Below are 17,581 nucleotides of genomic sequence, written 5' to 3'. Positions count from 1 at the left end.
CACTTCTGGAGCATAGAAATCCAAAAATCATGATGGCAGGGCCATGCACCCTTTGAAGGCGTTAGGGGGGAGAATCCTTCCTTATCTCTTTGGCTCTGGTGCTTGCAAACATTCGTTGGCACTATAACCCTAATCGCTGCATGGCCTTCTTCCCTCTGTGTTCTCTGTGTCAAAATCTCTCTCCTTTCTCTTATGAAGGCACCACATATTGGAATTAGGGTTCACCCTTAATCCAGGGTGATTTCATCTGAGATCCTTAACTAGTGCATCTGCATAGACCCTATTTCGCAATAAAGTCACATTTTGAGTTTCAAGTGGACACAAAGTTGTGGGGGAAGACTGTTTAACCCACTACACCCAACAAGTAGAAATTTGAAACCAGATCTCTCTGACTATTAAGCATCATACATTTAACACCTTCACTTACCCCCCAGAAAGCTTCTGGCCAAGCTGGACTTCTCTCGTTTTTCTATATAGATTTTTCCTTTTCCCGCCTCTCTGTCGTTCCTCATGCTATTTTCTTTACATAGGCCAATTTTTCCCTTTTTCTTCCTTTCAACCAGTCCTACCTGTGGAAATCTTGCGTAGTCTTCAAGATGAAGCTCAACATCACCTCCTCTAAGAAGACATCCATGGGCTGGATGCAGTGGCTCATGCCTATAAGTTCAGCACTTTGGGATGCTGAGGCGGGCAAATCACTTGAGGCCAGGGGTTCAAGACCAGCATGGCCAACACAGTGAAACCCAACTACTACAAAAAATACAAAATTAGCTGGACGTGGTGGCACCCGATTGTAATCCCAATTATACAGAGTCAAGACTGGTTTAAATGTGTATGTAATGTGTGTGTATATATATATCTGAATGCATACACACACATATGTGCATAATAGGTATGTATGTACATGCAAATAAAATTGCAAATATCTTTTAAGAAAGTGTCCTCCAAAACAAATTATTCACAAGGCAGCTGCATTTCTCCAAGTCAAGCAACTGCCTTGGAGGCTGAGGCAGAATTGCTTGAACCTGGGACGCAGAGGTTGCAGTGAGCTGAGATCGTGTCACTGTACTCCAACCTGGGCAATATAGCATGAGTCTGTCTCAAAAAAGAAGAAAAAGGAAGGAAGGAAGGAAGGAAGGAAGGAAGGAAGGAAGGAAGGAAGGGAGGGAGGGAGGGAGGGAGGGAGGGAAGGAGGGAAGGAGGGAGGGAAAAAAGAAGACATTCAGTATTGCAACAGCCAAGCAAAGGATTTTTCTCCTACCCAAGCTCAACTGCCTTATTGCACATGTCTCCGACAGCCAATATTATCTTCAACCTCATCTTCTAGGTTTCTGTGCAGTGGTCTCCATTCCCTACTACATCTGCTTCCTGCCACTGTTAACTATATTACAAGCACCTTAAAGGCAAAACTGCCTCCTCCCACCATGTGTTCCCCACAGTACTTTGCAGAAGCTGGAGCTCCACAAATTTGCCCAAGTGGATTTATAATCATCTGTATCTTTCTTTGCATTGAAGAGTTTATGTATCCATAAACAAAAATGTAGGATGCTTAAAAACTCACCTTTCTCCAATGCTCTCACTTTCCCCCAAATGGAATTTTTTTAATGGCCTAATTTTCTTTTTCTCTTTTTTCTTTTTTTTAAAAATGGAGTCTGGCTCTGTTACCCAGGCTGGAGTGCAATGGCACAATCAGCTCATTGCAACCTCTGCCTTCTGGATTCAAGCAGTTCTCCTGCCTCAGCCTCCCATGTAGCTAGCTGGGACTACAGGTACACACCACCACGCCCAGCTAATTTTTGTATTTTTAGTAGAGACAGGGTTTCACCATGCTGGCCAGGATGGTCTCGAGCTCCTAACCTTGTGATCCGCCCACCTTGGCCTTCCAAAGTGCTGGGATTATAGGTGTGAGCCACTGCACCTGGCCTTAATGGCCTAATTTTCTTTTCCACATCTAAATCATCTTAACAATGTTTTGCATCATATAAATTTTATCTAATGGTGGCAAATTCAGTCCTGTCCTGGTATAATCCCCTCACAGTTTCTTCATTTTCTTCCTATCGCCAATGCTAGTTCCTTTGGCTTTTTAGGACAAATTTATTACTCTTGAGGTCTCTGAGGATGAGGATAATATCTTAGCCATCATTATGTTCCCAGTAGCTGTTAGCACCTGGATATCCAATAATATTTGAAGAATGCATGAGTGTGTGAAGGTGTGGATGCTGCACTAGAGCAGGTGGAGTCGGTGCTGTCCCTAAGATGATGACTTAACTTCTGCAGGTCTCACATAATCCTTCCCACAACCCTATGCAGTGGGCATTCTTCCCATGTTACAGATGGGAAAACTGAGGCTGTGAGATAGTAAAGAACTTGATTCGTGGCCACACATCCATGAAGTCATGAAACCAGATTGAAACCCAGGTTTGTCTAACCCTGGAGCTATAGCTCTTAACCAAAACTCCTCTCTGGTTGGATTGCAACCTGCATTATCCTGCCCTGGTTCAAGACAAGGGAATGTGGTCATGCAACCCTGAACACAGCCTTAAACCTGCGAGCCTTGGATCTGTTGGCCATTTGGTTGGAAAGATCTAAAAGAAGTGACGAGGAAGCTTGAGATTGTGAGAACAGAAAAGTAGTGTAAAGAATGTATATGCATTGTGGGTGTGTGTGTGTGTGTGTGTGTGTGTGTAGGATGACATATGGGGATGAAACAGCTATGTTTATAGGAAAGTTTTGAAAATAGGAATATACAAATGACCAGAAATTACTAGCTCAGACACTTCTGATGCTAGCTCAGACACTTAGCATCTGAACAAACTGGACAAGACATTTACTCACCTGAACTAGTCTGCTGGGAGATGACCTGTTGACCTCATGAAGGTGTTGGGAGGATCTGTGAAGTTCAAGAAGAAAGTGAGTAAAATCCTGATACATGCAGTGCACTACACTGAAGAGTAGAAGGGTAAGGAGGAAAAGAAGTGGTGGTCCCTGATTTGAAGGAGTTTCCATTGAAATTAGGGGAAACAGATATGTAAAACTAAGTCTAAATGATACAGAATGGAAAATGTGCAACCACGAAATGAACCTCTCTTGAGCTCTTTACTGTATGGCAGTTTAAAAGATGTGAATCTCACAACAGACTTACAAAGTGGGTATTATTAGCCACCCCATTTTGCAGATGAGAAAACTGATAGCTAGAAATCTTTAATCTTTACTCCAAAAGCCATGATGCTAAATTCCACAGCTAAAATTCACCCATCTATGTAACCTGAAACTTTACTTGTAACATCAATCCATGCTATTCTAAGATGCAAATCTTAGCAATTCTAAGATGTAAAGTGCATAGAAATGGGAACCTTTGTGCTCAACTTGGAAAAGGAGAAAGAACCACAAAAACAGAGCAGAGACACCCTTTAAAACTGTGTCGTTTTAAGGCCAAGCATGATGGCTTATGCCTGTAATCCCAGCACTTTGGGAGGCAGAGGCAGGCGGATCACCTGAGGTCAAGAGTTCGAGACCAGTCTGACCAATATGGTGAAACCCTGTCTCTACTAAAAATACAAAAAAAAAAAAAAAAAAAAATTGGCCTGGTGTGGTGGTACACACCACCTGTAGTCCCAGCTACTTGGGAGGCTGTGGCAGAAGAATTGCTTGAACCCAGAAGGTGAAGGTTGCGGTGAGCTGAGATCACACCACTGCACTCCAGCCTGGGTGACAGAGTGAGACTCTGTCTCAAAACAACAACTGTGTCACTTTAGGGAATGTCTGAGGTCCCATGATTGCCGCCATCAGTGTGTGTCTGACTACAAACTCAGAAAGCTAGGGAGATGAGAGTGAAATAGGATGCATATACATAGGGCCAGGGAACATGAGAAGGGAGAACACCAGGAAGTTCCATTCAGCAAAAGGGCTGCACACAGTCACTGGATAGCTGCCAAGTGATTAATGTCAAGCTGTATTAATGTCAGAGAGGAGAATTTGGTGAAAGCTTTGCCTGGCTAGATCTCAGGCTGGAAATCACTAGTTTCCTTTATTTTATTTCCCCCTAATCCTTTATAACTTCCTCTAATGCCTTAGATAAGCTTAAGACCATGAGCCTCCAGGGAGCAGAGTAAGGCCCATCTGCTCAGTCAGGCATGTGCCAGACCAAAGTAAAAGGTCAATCTGGCTTTTCCTATAACTTAGCATTGAGATAACCCCAAATACTTTCCAATGGTATCAGCCAAAAATAACTTTGCATTATCATGAATCGTGATTCCAAAGCAGAGCTGTCAGGGATACTCTTTAAAACAGATGATTACTGGGCTATTGCTAATGAGAAAAAGAAAGAAAACAATAGGTATAGGTCTCTTTGGAATGTGCTTGCTCTAAAGGCTGCAGAAAAATCATCCTAATCATCTTGCTTGGGAGGAAAATCAATCAAGAATGCCTTTTTTCAAATATTTTATTTCTTTTATTATAAGACATATAGGTAAAAACTTGCATATTTTGAAAAAGATAGAAAATGGTAATAAAATGGATATTTTTCTTATTAAGAAATATGTTCATAAATATGCTTTATCAAATGTTAAAATGATTATTTTTGCAAAATAATAATAAATAGAACAGAGCTGTGGCGTACAAGGGTCAACCAAGGTACTGGAAGTTTTTATGCTATATGTTTTATAAAAATTCAGACTTTGGATTATACATTAAAAATTGACATTTTACACTCCAGGGTATCAATAATTCTGATTTTTAAAATATTTTTATGATGGCTCCATGAATTCAAAAATAACAAAACATAAAAGGTGGTTTGACTAAATAGAATCTGCTTCAAATAATTTCCCCCTAAATAAGAAATTGTAAGATATATAATTTTTGAGCCTATAAGGGGTACATATATCAGTTGCCAATTCTATAAGTATTGGTGGACGTTGAAAAAAACTGTTTGCTAAGCCTTAGTTTCCGGCAAGGTCCACATTATTTCTTTTCACAGTTTGATGGAGCAGTAATAGTCATGATTCTGATGAGCCTAGTTCTATAATTCTAGCTCCATGGATCTTAGATACGCAGAAAGTTTTCCCTCCTTTGAATAAACTCATTGACAGCTTTCTTATATTTGTTTATGACCCATTGGCCTCAAAGTCACATATCAGAACACTGGGCAAAATTTTAATGATGAAAAGTTCTTGTTCTAGGCATTCTTTGTAAGCTTTACTTCTCTACTATCCAAAAGAGAAGAAACACATGAGAACACCAAACACATCCTCTAATGAGTCTTGAGTGTCCAAATAGCAAGGTCAGGCTTTTCCTGGAAATAAATACTGACTCTTTACAAAGATCTTTCATTTCCCATGCATCATGTGGCCCAAGAGGTTAATACACTAGCTCCCTGCTACAATGGGGGAAACCACATCTAACAATACTTAAGTATCCAATCTAATATAGATTATTAGTCCCAATGGCCTTCAACAATGTCCATCAAAGGGACATTTGGGTAACTCTGGGTTCCTAGAGCACAGAGAGGTCATGGCAGGATTTGGACTTGAGCTTGAAGGCCATATTCTTGTTGTTTTTGGCCACGATCTTGCCCCAGAAGCGCCTGGCTTTCCTGGGCATGCTCTCCTTCCTTTTCTGGTAGGCCAGCCGCCGCTCGTTCTTCTCCTTGCTGTCCCGCCGAAGGCGCACCTGCCGCACGATGCCCTCAAACAGCTCCTTCACGTTGTGCTGGACAGCCGCGGAGGTCTCGATGAACTTGCAGTCGAACACCACAGCGCAAGCTCTTCCTTCTGGGAAGCAAAGGAAGGGAAAGAGGTCAGAGGGGCTGCGGGGCACAGTCCTGCACCGCACACAGTCCAGCTGGATGGTTCTTCGAGGTAACACTAAGTCAGTCACATATGCAGTGGATAGAGGACACTCCTGTGGCACGGGCCCTCCCAGGGCATGAATAGAAAATGTCTCACTGGAGGATCCCTGGAAGCAAGCGCGATGGGCTTTAGACCTGGTCCACCACAGATTCACTGTCTGAAGGTCCCATTTCATCAAATAGAGTGATATTAGTTACAGCAGTAAAAGCCATAGCCTTAATTTACTGCAGACTTAACAATGTGCCGAAAACAAGGCTAAGTTCTTTGTAAACACTGTTTTCAATGTCCATAACAATATTGGAAAATACATTATTACCCCCATCAAATACATGAAGAAACCGAGAGGAGTCTCCCTTGCAGGTGAAGTTTACACAGCCTGTAAGTAGCAGCGAATCCGGGCCTGCTCCATTCTCAAGCCCATACTCTTAACTCTTTCTCCTGACCCAGTTTCCTGAATCGAGAATAAGAATTCTACTACTTGGCTTTCCTCTCTTGAAAAAATATAAAAATTTCTTTAAAAAGCAATGATGAGATATCTTTGGAAAAAACTGAGAATTTTACAAATCTGTAATTCAATTAGAGTAAATTATACAAGCCTTTCTGAGACAGTCTCAATTTCAAATATTTCATTGTGTTTAATGTCCATGCAGCAAGATTTGGTTCGGAAAAATACTGTCGACAGTTGCTCCTAGTAGGAAGACATTCCCAAACTAATGTGTACATTGCCTCTATTAGTGTGTGCGCAGTCTTTCCTCCTGAGCAGGGCCTGGAAATGCAGTGTTTTATTTTTATAATTGTACCAGGGATCAAGTCTGAATTAGGCCAGTAAAATCTCAAGGGCTGTAAAAGCACCTGGGTGCCCACTCAGCAGACAGAGATTTTCCCTGAACTAAGTATGAAGAAGAATATGTGACACCATCGGACTGATGCCTTAACTGAAATTTCGGAAGCCAGGGATGGGGAGTAGGACAGTGTTTCTAGGGTGTACAGGGACCAGAGTCAGCCAGAGTAGAATTCTTTTTCCTCAATGAAACTTTCTCACAGTTCCCCTAAATCAGAGTTCCCTATCCTTCTTGCATGAAGATATTCCTTTCATTTCCCTGTACTTGGGAATTCCAGGAAACCCCTTGGAAGCAGGAAGATTAGCATCCTGCAGGTAGGCCACATGGACAAGGGAGAGCAACCAGTGTGGAGGAGACCCACTGCAGCTGTAGGAGTCTTAGAAATACACCTAAAATTTCATATAGCATCTTAATGCATCCCTGGATCCAGCCTCCTGGAAGGAAGGAAGAGCCCCTGACTGAAGGAAATGCACGTGGCCCAGCGATTGTTTCTACAGTACTGGCTCTACTCCTCTTACCCGATACAGACACTTCCCGGCACCGGACTAGGTCACTTTTGTTGCCAACCAAAATGATGGGGATGTCCTCTGTCTGCCGGGCCCTGCGGAGCTGGATTCGCAGCTCAGATGCCTTCTCGAAGCTCGCTCGGTCTGTGATTGAGTAGACAATCAGGTATGCGTCCCCGACCTGCATGCAGTGGTCGTGGAGCCATTCATTCTCCCCCTAATGAAACAATAAGATCTTCTGTGAGTTCAGTTTGACCTGGGGAATGAAGCGTCAGTTACCAAACAAACAATATGTGTTTCCTAAAGTACCCTTGCTTATAGAAGAAAGGAAGAAATTGCTTCCAGCTCTCCAAAAGCATTGGTCTTCCATGCCTACAAGATGTTTGGTGGCTGGAAAGATTGCTAGCCTGTCCAGTATTTATGTTGTGTCCAAAAAGTTTTTACTTTTCAATATCTTCTGCAGCTTGAGTTCATAAATTACACAACTACTCTGCCAAACAGCATTTCCAATTTCTACTTAATCTACCATAAATGAGCCTTTTCTGACTTCCCAAAAACTCCCTTTTGCCTTTTCCAAGTGATGAAATTAAGAATACTTTTGTGGGAACTAGGAAGGATTTTCAATAAACAGAAGTCTACCACATAAGTTCTGAAGCATTTTAAAATCTTTAAAAAGCCAATGTTGCAAACTAGTATTGAGAATCTCAACTTCAGATGAGATGGATTTATGTTATTTAAAATAATAGTCCATGCCTGTTTGTATTTTCCCTAAAACAAATACACATTTTTGATGTGTTTTTTAATGGAACTAAAGGCAAGTCACTACAACTTGCTTGTTATTCAGAACTCACCTGTGAACAGCTTGTTCCTCAGAATGGTCTCATTCTTAAGCATGCTTTTAATCAAGAAAATGAGCCCACCTCATCTGCAACACCCACTGTATAGGACAAGGTCACCCTCACACCAAACAGCTTGTTGGAAGGAAAACCCCCGAAGGAATTTAGGGAGCTACAGGCTCTGCATACCTTATTTTCCCACATATCCAGGAGTATAATCGTTGCACTTTCCCCATCAACCATCAGGGTTCGTTCATATGTATCTTCTAGAAAAAAAAAGAACAAAGATATTGGAGTCAGGTGAATATGCAACACTTTTCCATAAAAGGGTCATGTAGAAACTTATGCTAGAACATAAACTCACTAAATATGCAATTAACTATGCAAATATAAAGACACTTTCAAAGGCAAATTTCTATTTTTTGTCACTTTCAACAACATTCTACTATAGTCCTCCAGCATAGCATATCTCTCAAACATGCGTCACTAAACCACATGGAGTAAAAGCCATTTGTTTTCATCATTCCTGGACCTTTTACATGGGAAAATTATTTATGAGGATAAACTTAAAGACTTTTGTCTCATATTCAATTATTAATGCTATGAGAAAACATTAACTGCCCAGTGAAACTGTAAGCCCCATTTTCATAAGTCCATTGTACCTTTCAGTGGGTAGTTACTTAACACTCACTGGCAATTTCAGGAGCTTTGAGCTCAGAGGTACTGCTCCTCTTTGGACAAGTGCAGGAAAGAATCTTAAGACTCTCCCTGTTTTAGTTTTCTTCCTTTAAAAAAAAAATGCTGTTCCCTCGGAATAAATGGGCTTGTTTTTCCATCTTGAGTATAACAGAAATTCAGCCTCCAGCTCTACTTGGTAATGGAAACTTTCCTCCCTACACCCGAGCCCAGATCATGTGTAGGTGAAGGGTGAGCACAGTAACAGTACGATGGGCCAAAGCAATTCCAGCCTGGAAAAATCCATGGCGGGGAAGGCGTAGAAAGGGTGCAGTGGGATTTTTCCAAGTGGGATTTCCACCATCCCAATACAATTGAGCCTATCCTCACTCTATTTTCACAATGAGGTTTCCTGTTTTAAATTTCATCTTTTGAAAATTATGACTTTCATAATGATTTATCATTTTTCTACTTGTTCTTTTCGTCTAGAATCTTCTCCCTCAAATATCCACAAGGCCTATTCCCTTACCTCCCTCTGGGGGAGGGGCTTCCCAGCTGTCCACTTAAAATTGCAACACTTCTCTCCCACAGTATTCTTTCCCTGCTTTCTGTTTCCCCATCGCACTTATTGCCACCTAACGTACAACACATTTAACTTATTTATTTTATTATTTTCTGTCCCTCCTGCCCTTCCTCATAATGTTAGGTCAGACATTTGCCTCTGTGCTGTTTACTGTGTCCCTCGGCACATTGGTACATTGCTGGTGTGCAAAAGTGTGTGCAGTGAACAGATGATAAATATTGCATTGTGGCTGCGAGCACAAGCAAACCCGAATTCGAATCCAGGGGTCGTCTCTTATGAACTCTGTGGGTCTGGGCCACTTAAGCTCTCTGAACCTCAGTTTTCTTCATCTGTGCAATGGGACTGATAATAGTATTCACACCTTTGGGCTACGTGACAATTACATATATTAAGCCTGGGCACAAAGCAGAAACTCAATGTTAGTCATTATCCCTTCTTCGGGTGAAGGAAGCTGGTTTTTGCCATACTCAGCACTTCCTCACTACAGATAAATCCTAGCTTAAGAGAGCTACATTGGAACCAGGGCATTTCTTGTTTTATAGTAGCAAAGCGTTTATGAAAAACACTGCTCCTGGATCAATGCTTTATCATCTAAGAACTGGAACCAGGAAAGGTTCCTTACAGAAGGAAAACTTGGACAAATAGCAAGAGAGTTAACCAGGGATGGCCCTGTCTCTCTGTGCGTTTCTCCCTCCTCCCACAGTGTCATTCTTCTCATCAGTAAGTGTTTGCCACTGGGGGATTAAAACTGTCACGCCCATCGTGTGTGCCTGCTCACAACACGCAGAAGAAATGAGACCACAGTGGGACTATTCGGATTACGGGGCGGGGGCAGGGTAGAGCCTCACAACCTCAACATGCAAATTTGACAATGCAATGGAGACCATCAGAGCTTGGGCAGCACAGAGCGGGGACAGGCCGCTTCCCACAACAGGGTTCTTAGCTTTTCTCTAAATCCCTCCCTGCACTCAGACAACTCCTTCAATGATGGAAGAACTTTCTCTGCCTTCAGCCCACCACTCAGGTACAGGGGACTCACTTGAGTGCCCAGTCATTCAAATAGAAACATACTGTGTTCCAGTCACTGATGGAAAAAGAAAATCCAACTTTCTCCTAGCTTAAGAATCGTCAGAACAAGTCTAGAGAAAAAGTGGACTAAGGATCACAGCCATAAAAGTAGAAACAAGATGCTTTGCTGTTCTAGAAGCTTCCTGACAGGGTCGTTGTCTGACCTTACCTCTGCCTGAAAATCACTGTGTTGGAGGGCCTGGGAGGTTAAAGCAATCCATCTCCTCCCTACTCAGCACGTGTACTCCCCTTTACCCCCCACCCTAGTACAGGAGTTTAGATACGGCCTCTGGCCGTGTGCACCAGGACCCTTCCAGCACACATGGCATCCCTCCCCTAACCAGGTGCAAGCCTGGGAATAACAGAGCTCTAGGTTTCTCTTCCTCTAAGTTGTTCAGCTCATCTTTTATCCTTTTCAAGTGCTAACCAGGTAAGAAGAAGGGAACGAAGGGAATACCAGGTTCTAGGAGAGCTCTTTCAAGTGTGCTCCCAGTTAAGGTGTGGAGAAAGGTTTGGGTGCTGATTAGCCTCTGTAAGGCTTTTCAGTAGCCTGGGTCAAGAGTCACCCCCATTTCTCTAGTGCTCTGGAAGAAAGCTGGGGTGTCTGTGCACTCTCTGTGTAGCAAGAGAATATATGCTGATGGGGACGGCCAGAGTTCTATGGGAAGTGATGGTGGTCAGCAGCCACTTTCTCTACACCAGTTTGTCTTTCTTATTTGATCCCTCTGACAGATTCTCTCCTTGATCAAACTTTAGTCAGGCTCCTCTGAATCCTCTTCTCTACCCAGCCTCCACCCTGGACTTCTGCTTCCATACTTGCGGAAACCAACTTTAGCAAGAATTCTGGTAAGTCAGTTTAGTGTGACTCTTCCCACCTCCAATATCTGATCAAATTCCTCATCCTCCACCTCTGATGTCTAAATCCTTGGCCTGATTTCAGCAAGAATCCCCCTAACCTTGACATCTCCTCTTAGTAAGTTTCCATCCTCTAACCCCCTCCTACCTGCTCCTTGGCCAAGTGCCCACTTGCTCTTGCTCTTCTTGTTATCTCTCGCCACTACCGGGATGCCTACTGCAATGGTCCTGAATAAGGTCTTCCTGACCATGTTAATGATATTTTCGCTAACACTCCTTGTGCTTGGAGTTGAGGTCCCTTCTGGCTCAAGTGCTGTGTGTGCATCCTGCACAGGTGTTCTCTCACTGCCAGAACTGGCTCCAGCAGCACCTCAAAGATTCTGAGGCTCCAGTATCCCTCTTCCCAAAAACTTTCAGCTGCTTCCAGCTTTCATAGCTCAGGGGATCCCAAAGAACCTCAGAAGAAATGCCTGCTCTATGAATACTGTCCCCGCCTCTGCTGGCCCAGGTCTCCTCTGCACAGCTCGAAGGGTCCCAACCAACAGTGACCAAAGTGGACAGAGACTACAAGCAATGAAACCACCACTTTTAAAAGATAAGCACATCAAAAGGAAATGGTAGATTCAGAATGAGCTCTAACTAATGCTCATTCCATACTTACTAGGTGTCAGGCACCATGCTCCACGCTCAACACGTTATCTCCTTTAATCCTCGTAACACCCTATGAAGGAGGCATTACCCCCATTACACTAATGAGGCAGCTTGAGGAGGCTAAGTAGCTTGTCCAAGAATACCCAGCTAAGTCAGTGTCAGAGCTGTGTCTAAACCCATTCATCAAACCTCAAGCCCAATGCGGCTTCCTGTACTTTGCTGTGTATGTGTGGTGTGCCTTCCCATCTAGCTCAAGGCTTCCAAATCCTAGTTGTCCCGAGGGTCCAGCTCAGAGACCACCTCTTCCATGAAGCTTTTATTATTATTATTATTATTATTATTATTATTATTATTATTGAGACCGAGTTTCACTTTTGTTGTGCAGGCTGGAGTGCAATAGTGCAATCTCAGTCATTGCAACCTCTGCCTCCCAGGTTCAAGCGATTCTCCTGCCTCAGCCTCCTGAGTAGCTGGGATTATAGGCGCCTGCCACCACGCCTGGCTAATTTTTTGTATTTTTAGTAAAGATGGGGCTTTCACCATGTTGACCAGGCTGGTCTCGAACTCCTGACCTCAGGTGATCTACGTGCCTCTGCCTCCCAAAGTGCTGGGATTACAGGTGTGAGCCACCACGTCCAGCCAACCATAAAGCTTTAAATCTACAGTCAGAAGTAATCTTTTCCCTTCTGAATTCCCACAGCACTCTCCTTACACCACTTTCAAGACACTTATCACATCCTATCTCAATTTCTACTTGGTGTATACATTATGCTCCATTGCATACTGTGAGCATCTCCATAGAAGAAGCCCCATGACTCTTTGCATGTCCCCAGAGTGCCTCACCAAGCTCTGTGCTATACATTCAGTAACTTCCTAGGAATGAACAAATGAATGAACGAATGAATGAATGAATGGGATTCAGTGTATACATAGAGTCATAAGATTACTGCAATATAACTGTAACAATATCCATCTTTATTAGGAGAAAAATTATGAGAATATTTTGTTGATTTTTTCCCTATGATAAATGCTGAATTAAAAAAAAAAAGTAGGGGTGTGCCTTAGAAAACCTTCCTCTTGGGAAACAAAGCAAACTACTGATTCTAGCAGGTCCTACAGATTCTCTATGTAAGAAGCTAGGGAAAGGATTCTCTTTCTTGTGACTGAACCCAAATCCTGTGTCTTTTCATGGTCCCCTGCAGTCCCAGGATCAGCCATATGCCTGATGCCCAATGTGCTGCCATATCGGGCATCTCTCTCTCTCTCACTCTCAACAAAGAAGCTCCCCAAATATTGGGGAAGCCTACCTTCCTGAATTCCAGGTATGAGTCAGTCTCCTTAACATTTTGTCCCTATGGGAATATCACCCTCTGGATACACACCCCTCCATTCTAATGGAAAAACACTTTTTTGAAAGTCTGCTATCCACAAACTTTTTCCCAATTCTTCCCCCTTAAAAACAAAAAACAACTCCCAGTTGATCTCTTCCTTATGTCAGCATCCCAAGCACTGTATTGTTACTGCTTAAAATATTAGTTAATGGGACCCTGCTCTGCAGCATAGCCACTGGCACTTTGCCCATTACTAGGAGCCACGGTACCCCAGAGCTTAGGACTGAGTCAGACATGTGGCTGATGCCCAGTGCACTGTCATACTTAGTATTTGGAAGCTAAATCCTGGGGCTGCAGGGGGCCGTGAAAAGACACAGGATTTGGGTTCAATCACGACTAGATTGAATCCTGGTCACATCATGTACTAGCTTTTTCACCCTGGGAAAGTCACTTGACTTTGTAAGCCTCCATTTCTTCGCCTGTAAAATAGGGATATTAATACCAGATTGATTCAGGTATTCTCAGCAACATGTGTGGGAAGTACTTAACACAGTGCCTGGAACACAGCAGGTTCCCCAGAAATGGTAAAATGAACTGAACTAGGATTATAAAATCCCAAATTCTAAATCCACCTCCCTTATTGGATGATTCTGGATAAGCCACTTGGTCTCCCTGAGACTCAGCTTACTTGTGAGTACAAGAACGCTGTGAAGACCAAAATAAACAGCGGCAAATGTAAGGCACCTAACAAGGCGCCTCTCCCATTGTAAACATTCACCCCATTGTAAACATTCACTCCAAAAGTTAGACCCTCCCTCCCTTTTCTCTCTCCTAGCAAGTCACCTGCCAGCCTTTACAAAGAAAGAGAGAATCAATTGTACAACACTGGCCCTATTTCTCCCTTGACTCTCGTGAGATTCCAGAAGCAAGGAGAGAAATCGATGTTACATCAATGACTCATCATTTATAGCCCAGTTTCTGAGCTGCCTCATGAAGCAGTGAACACCTTGACACTGAGACAGTCAAGAAGAATAAAACCTCCAGATGAAATGGGCTGTGGGTAGTGAAGAATAGCATTCATATGCATCAATGCAGGGGAGAACTGAGTCATCACTAAGACACCTTCCTACTCTGTGATTCAGTTGTGAGTCGCTACAGAACACAGACAGACCATGTGACTTGGGCAAACACCGGGCAGTTCTTTCTTCATTTCTGTAATTGCAAATAGGGACATGTAGCTACCCTGATCACATACGCTCAGACTGAAGTCGTGGCTGAAAGATACCTCACGGACAGCATTGGCTATCAGGATCCTCATATTACTTCCCAGAACACAGGGCTGTGCTTTATCTCTAACTGAAGAATACATGCATTTTGAGATAATGTCACCTCAAAACAATTTTGGACATAGGCCAGGCCCAATCAATAAATAGATGAATGAGACTGTACAGGGAAAATTGTCTTGGAAAGCTTTCAGACTCTATACATAAAGTATGATTGTTATACTTCACATTTAAAAAAAGTTATACTATTTCAAATACAGATTTTAAACTATTTTACACCCACAAATGTTTCTAATATTGGTGGAAGCAAACTGATCGATCCATCCTAACAGCTTTTTCAATTGGCTTGTTTTAGGTATAACCGTGGAAAAAGGCTGTCTATACCAAGTTCTGGGAAGAACATTCAAGCCAGAGTCAGCAGAAGTCAGAGGTGGGGCGCTGACCCTCTGGCTCTGCCCTCTCTAATCAGCCTGCCCAACCCATTTAGAATTGGAATCTGAAAAATTCCCTTTCTGGACCAGGTTCAATAGATTTTGGTCCTGTCTACAAGCATTTTCACTTGCTTGCCCCAAGAGCCTGTGCCTGGACTTTTCTGGGGACTTGGTGCCCCCATCAATTGTCCAAAATGCATAACCTCAGCTCCCAACTGTGCAGGTAAATAAGCTACCCACCCTCACTCTTTCCATCTTTCCTTTTTCCAGGGACCACCACTGATGGAAAGAAGCCCACTGGGGCTGGGCCACCTACCTCCCAGCACCTCGCAGTCGCTGTCCATGCTGTCATGTATGCCTGCAAAGATGTTGGCCAGAGTGGACTTGCCCACCCCCTGCTCCCCTATGAGCACCACCCGATAATAGGTGTTCCCTGACTCAGAGGAGATGACTGAGTCTGTGGAGTCGGAGGACCAGCTTCGGCGGCACTGGTCCTCAGGGGCAGCAGAATGATGGCTGCGGTGGCTGTACTGGTGGGGCTCTTTCTGGACCATAAGATGTCTGCCATCAGCCGGGATGCTCCAGCGCTGCTGCTGCGGCTGCATGCCCACAGTGCCCTGGCGCATGGTGACATTATTCAGAGTCATCGTTGGGTCCTGGGAAGCAAAGCAGCCAAGATGGCAGCATTAGTAAGCATGAATGAGAGCTCAGGGGCTCAAATACATGGTCAGTCATCAATAATATTTTATTAGATGAGATGAGAAGCAAGTATCCCTAACATAAAGAACACCAATTAAACGGTCCCCAAATCCCAACAAGACAGCTTTCAACTGGACACACACACATAAACACACACTGCCCACACTATCAGTAACCAGCTCCTCAGGCAGACTGTCATTTGCACAGAGAAAAAAATACTGTTCACATCACCCACTGCCCATGGGCTTCCTCCTTCCTCAAAGCAGCCTTGGATCAAAGATCTGCACTCAGTGCTGGCACTAAGGCAGCTGGAAAGAACCAGCAGCCTCCAGAGACGGCTTGAAGAGCAACAAGTTAATGCTGCTGGGGACCAGCTGGCCAGGTTAGCTGCTCTTGTCTAAACTTGGCTCTTAATTGCACCAGCATCCAGCAGGTTTTATGCCTCAGTGGGAAATACGTGGTAATGACATCACCCCCTGCACCCTGGCTGGACTGGACAGGCACTTATTGGAACTTCCATGTTTAGTAAAGTTGCCTTGATGCTCTCCAGCTGTCTGGAGAGCATCCACCTGCCATTATTGGGGGTAGGGGGCACATTTTCTGTTTAAAGTTTATGCCTCAGCTGTGCCCTCTTACCCACAGATACCACTTTTAAAACATCCCAGCTCCAAACCTAGACACTCTGGCAGAGAAATGACCTGCTCATGTTCACACCTATCAAATTTGCAGAGAACGTGCCTCATTCTTAACAAACCACGTCCACTCTCAAGAGTTCTTTAATTCAACTCAGATTCCTTTTTTGATACAGGGTTTTGCTCTATCACCCAGACTGGAGTGTAGTGGCACGATCATAGCTCACTGCAGCCTCCAACTCCCTGGCTCAAGTGATCCTCCCACTTCAGTCTCCCAAGTAGCTGGGACTACAGACCCGCACCACCATGCCCACTAATTTTTTAAATCTTTTTTTTTTTTTGTAGAGACAGTGGGCTCACTGTGTTGCCCAGGCTGGTCTCAAACTCCTGGAGTCAAGTGATCTTCCTGCCTCAGCTTCCCAAAGTGCTGAGATCACAGGCCTGAGCCACATTCTCAGCCCCACTTCTTGAAGCAAATCAGGACTGAAGACTCCCCTAAATGATATTCAGCAACTTCACTACAACTTTCCCTTTGCAGACTACCTCCCCTAGCTGGGATGTCTGTTTTTCCCGGCTACTGGGGACAAAGTATAAGTACTCACACTGCAATCAGCAACATGCACAAACATTCCTCTCCCACCCTCACCCCCACACTCCGCACCCCAACACCTCGCCACGAACCAGGACGACCACGGTTTTTGAGTGTCAAAAGCAGCACGTCAGTTGGCAGACTTACATCCAAACAACAGACACGTAAAGCATCCTTAAGGGCTGCCCTCTCTGACCACTCGATCTGTAGGAGGAAGGGACCCTCCCACCGAACTGAACGAAGGAACCTGCTGATAAGAAGCGACATCCTTTGTACTTGAAGCTCTGACCCTTACCAGAAAATCCCAGCGCAGAACGCACGTTCCAGGGGCTCTTTTCTCAACTTCCAGAGTTCTGCGGGCTGGGAAACGCCCCCTCACTCCCTGCTCCGTCCCGGGCTGCCCTCCCTACTTGGCTCTGCCAGATCGGCGTCGGGGCGTCCGCGTATCGCGTGGATCAGCGCTGGGATTCCCGGGCCACCGAGCGGGGAGTGCTGCGCGGTGCCCGCCGTCCGTGCCCGCCGCCTGCAGCCGCCGCGGCCTCGCGGTTTATAACCAGCCCAGCCGACCCGCCGCGGGGCTTTTCCGTGACGTCAGCGCCCCTGCCGGGAGGGGGCGGCTCTGCAACAAACTCGGAGTTGCAGCCACTTGGCTAAATCAGTTACTCGCAGTCATGTGACCACTTCTCTCTCCATTTAAAAAATAATGACAGTTCAATCCTGGGCCTCCTTTTTTATTTTATTTTATTTTTACCAG

At 44.3% G+C, this 17,581-nt stretch overlaps 1 protein-coding gene across 1 annotated transcript; it reads right to left on the bottom strand.

The window, feature by feature from the left end:
* Positions 1-4,423: 4,423 nt before the first annotated feature.
* On the bottom strand, positions 4,424-17,373 carry GEM (GTP binding protein overexpressed in skeletal muscle). Its single transcript, XM_032249090.1, has 5 exons — positions 17,123-17,373; positions 15,224-15,563; positions 8,220-8,296; positions 7,207-7,411; positions 4,424-5,768 (listed from the first exon to the last, which is right to left on the bottom strand). The coding sequence occupies exons 2-5, from the start codon at positions 15,552-15,554 to the stop codon at positions 5,491-5,493; spliced, it is 891 nt and encodes a 296-aa protein (XP_032104981.1). The 5' UTR covers positions 15,555-15,563; positions 17,123-17,373; the 3' UTR covers positions 4,424-5,490.
* Between the last annotated feature and the right edge of the window lie 208 nt (positions 17,374-17,581).

This window comes from Sapajus apella, unplaced genomic scaffold (genome assembly GCF_009761245.1).
Source record: "Sapajus apella isolate SASKATOON/1434 unplaced genomic scaffold, GSC_monkey_1.0 scaffold3, whole genome shotgun sequence".
Lineage (NCBI taxonomy): Eukaryota > Metazoa > Chordata > Mammalia > Primates > Cebidae > Sapajus > Sapajus apella.
The sequence above is the reverse complement of the archived record's forward strand: the minus strand, read 5'-3'. Positions and strand labels throughout refer to the sequence as shown.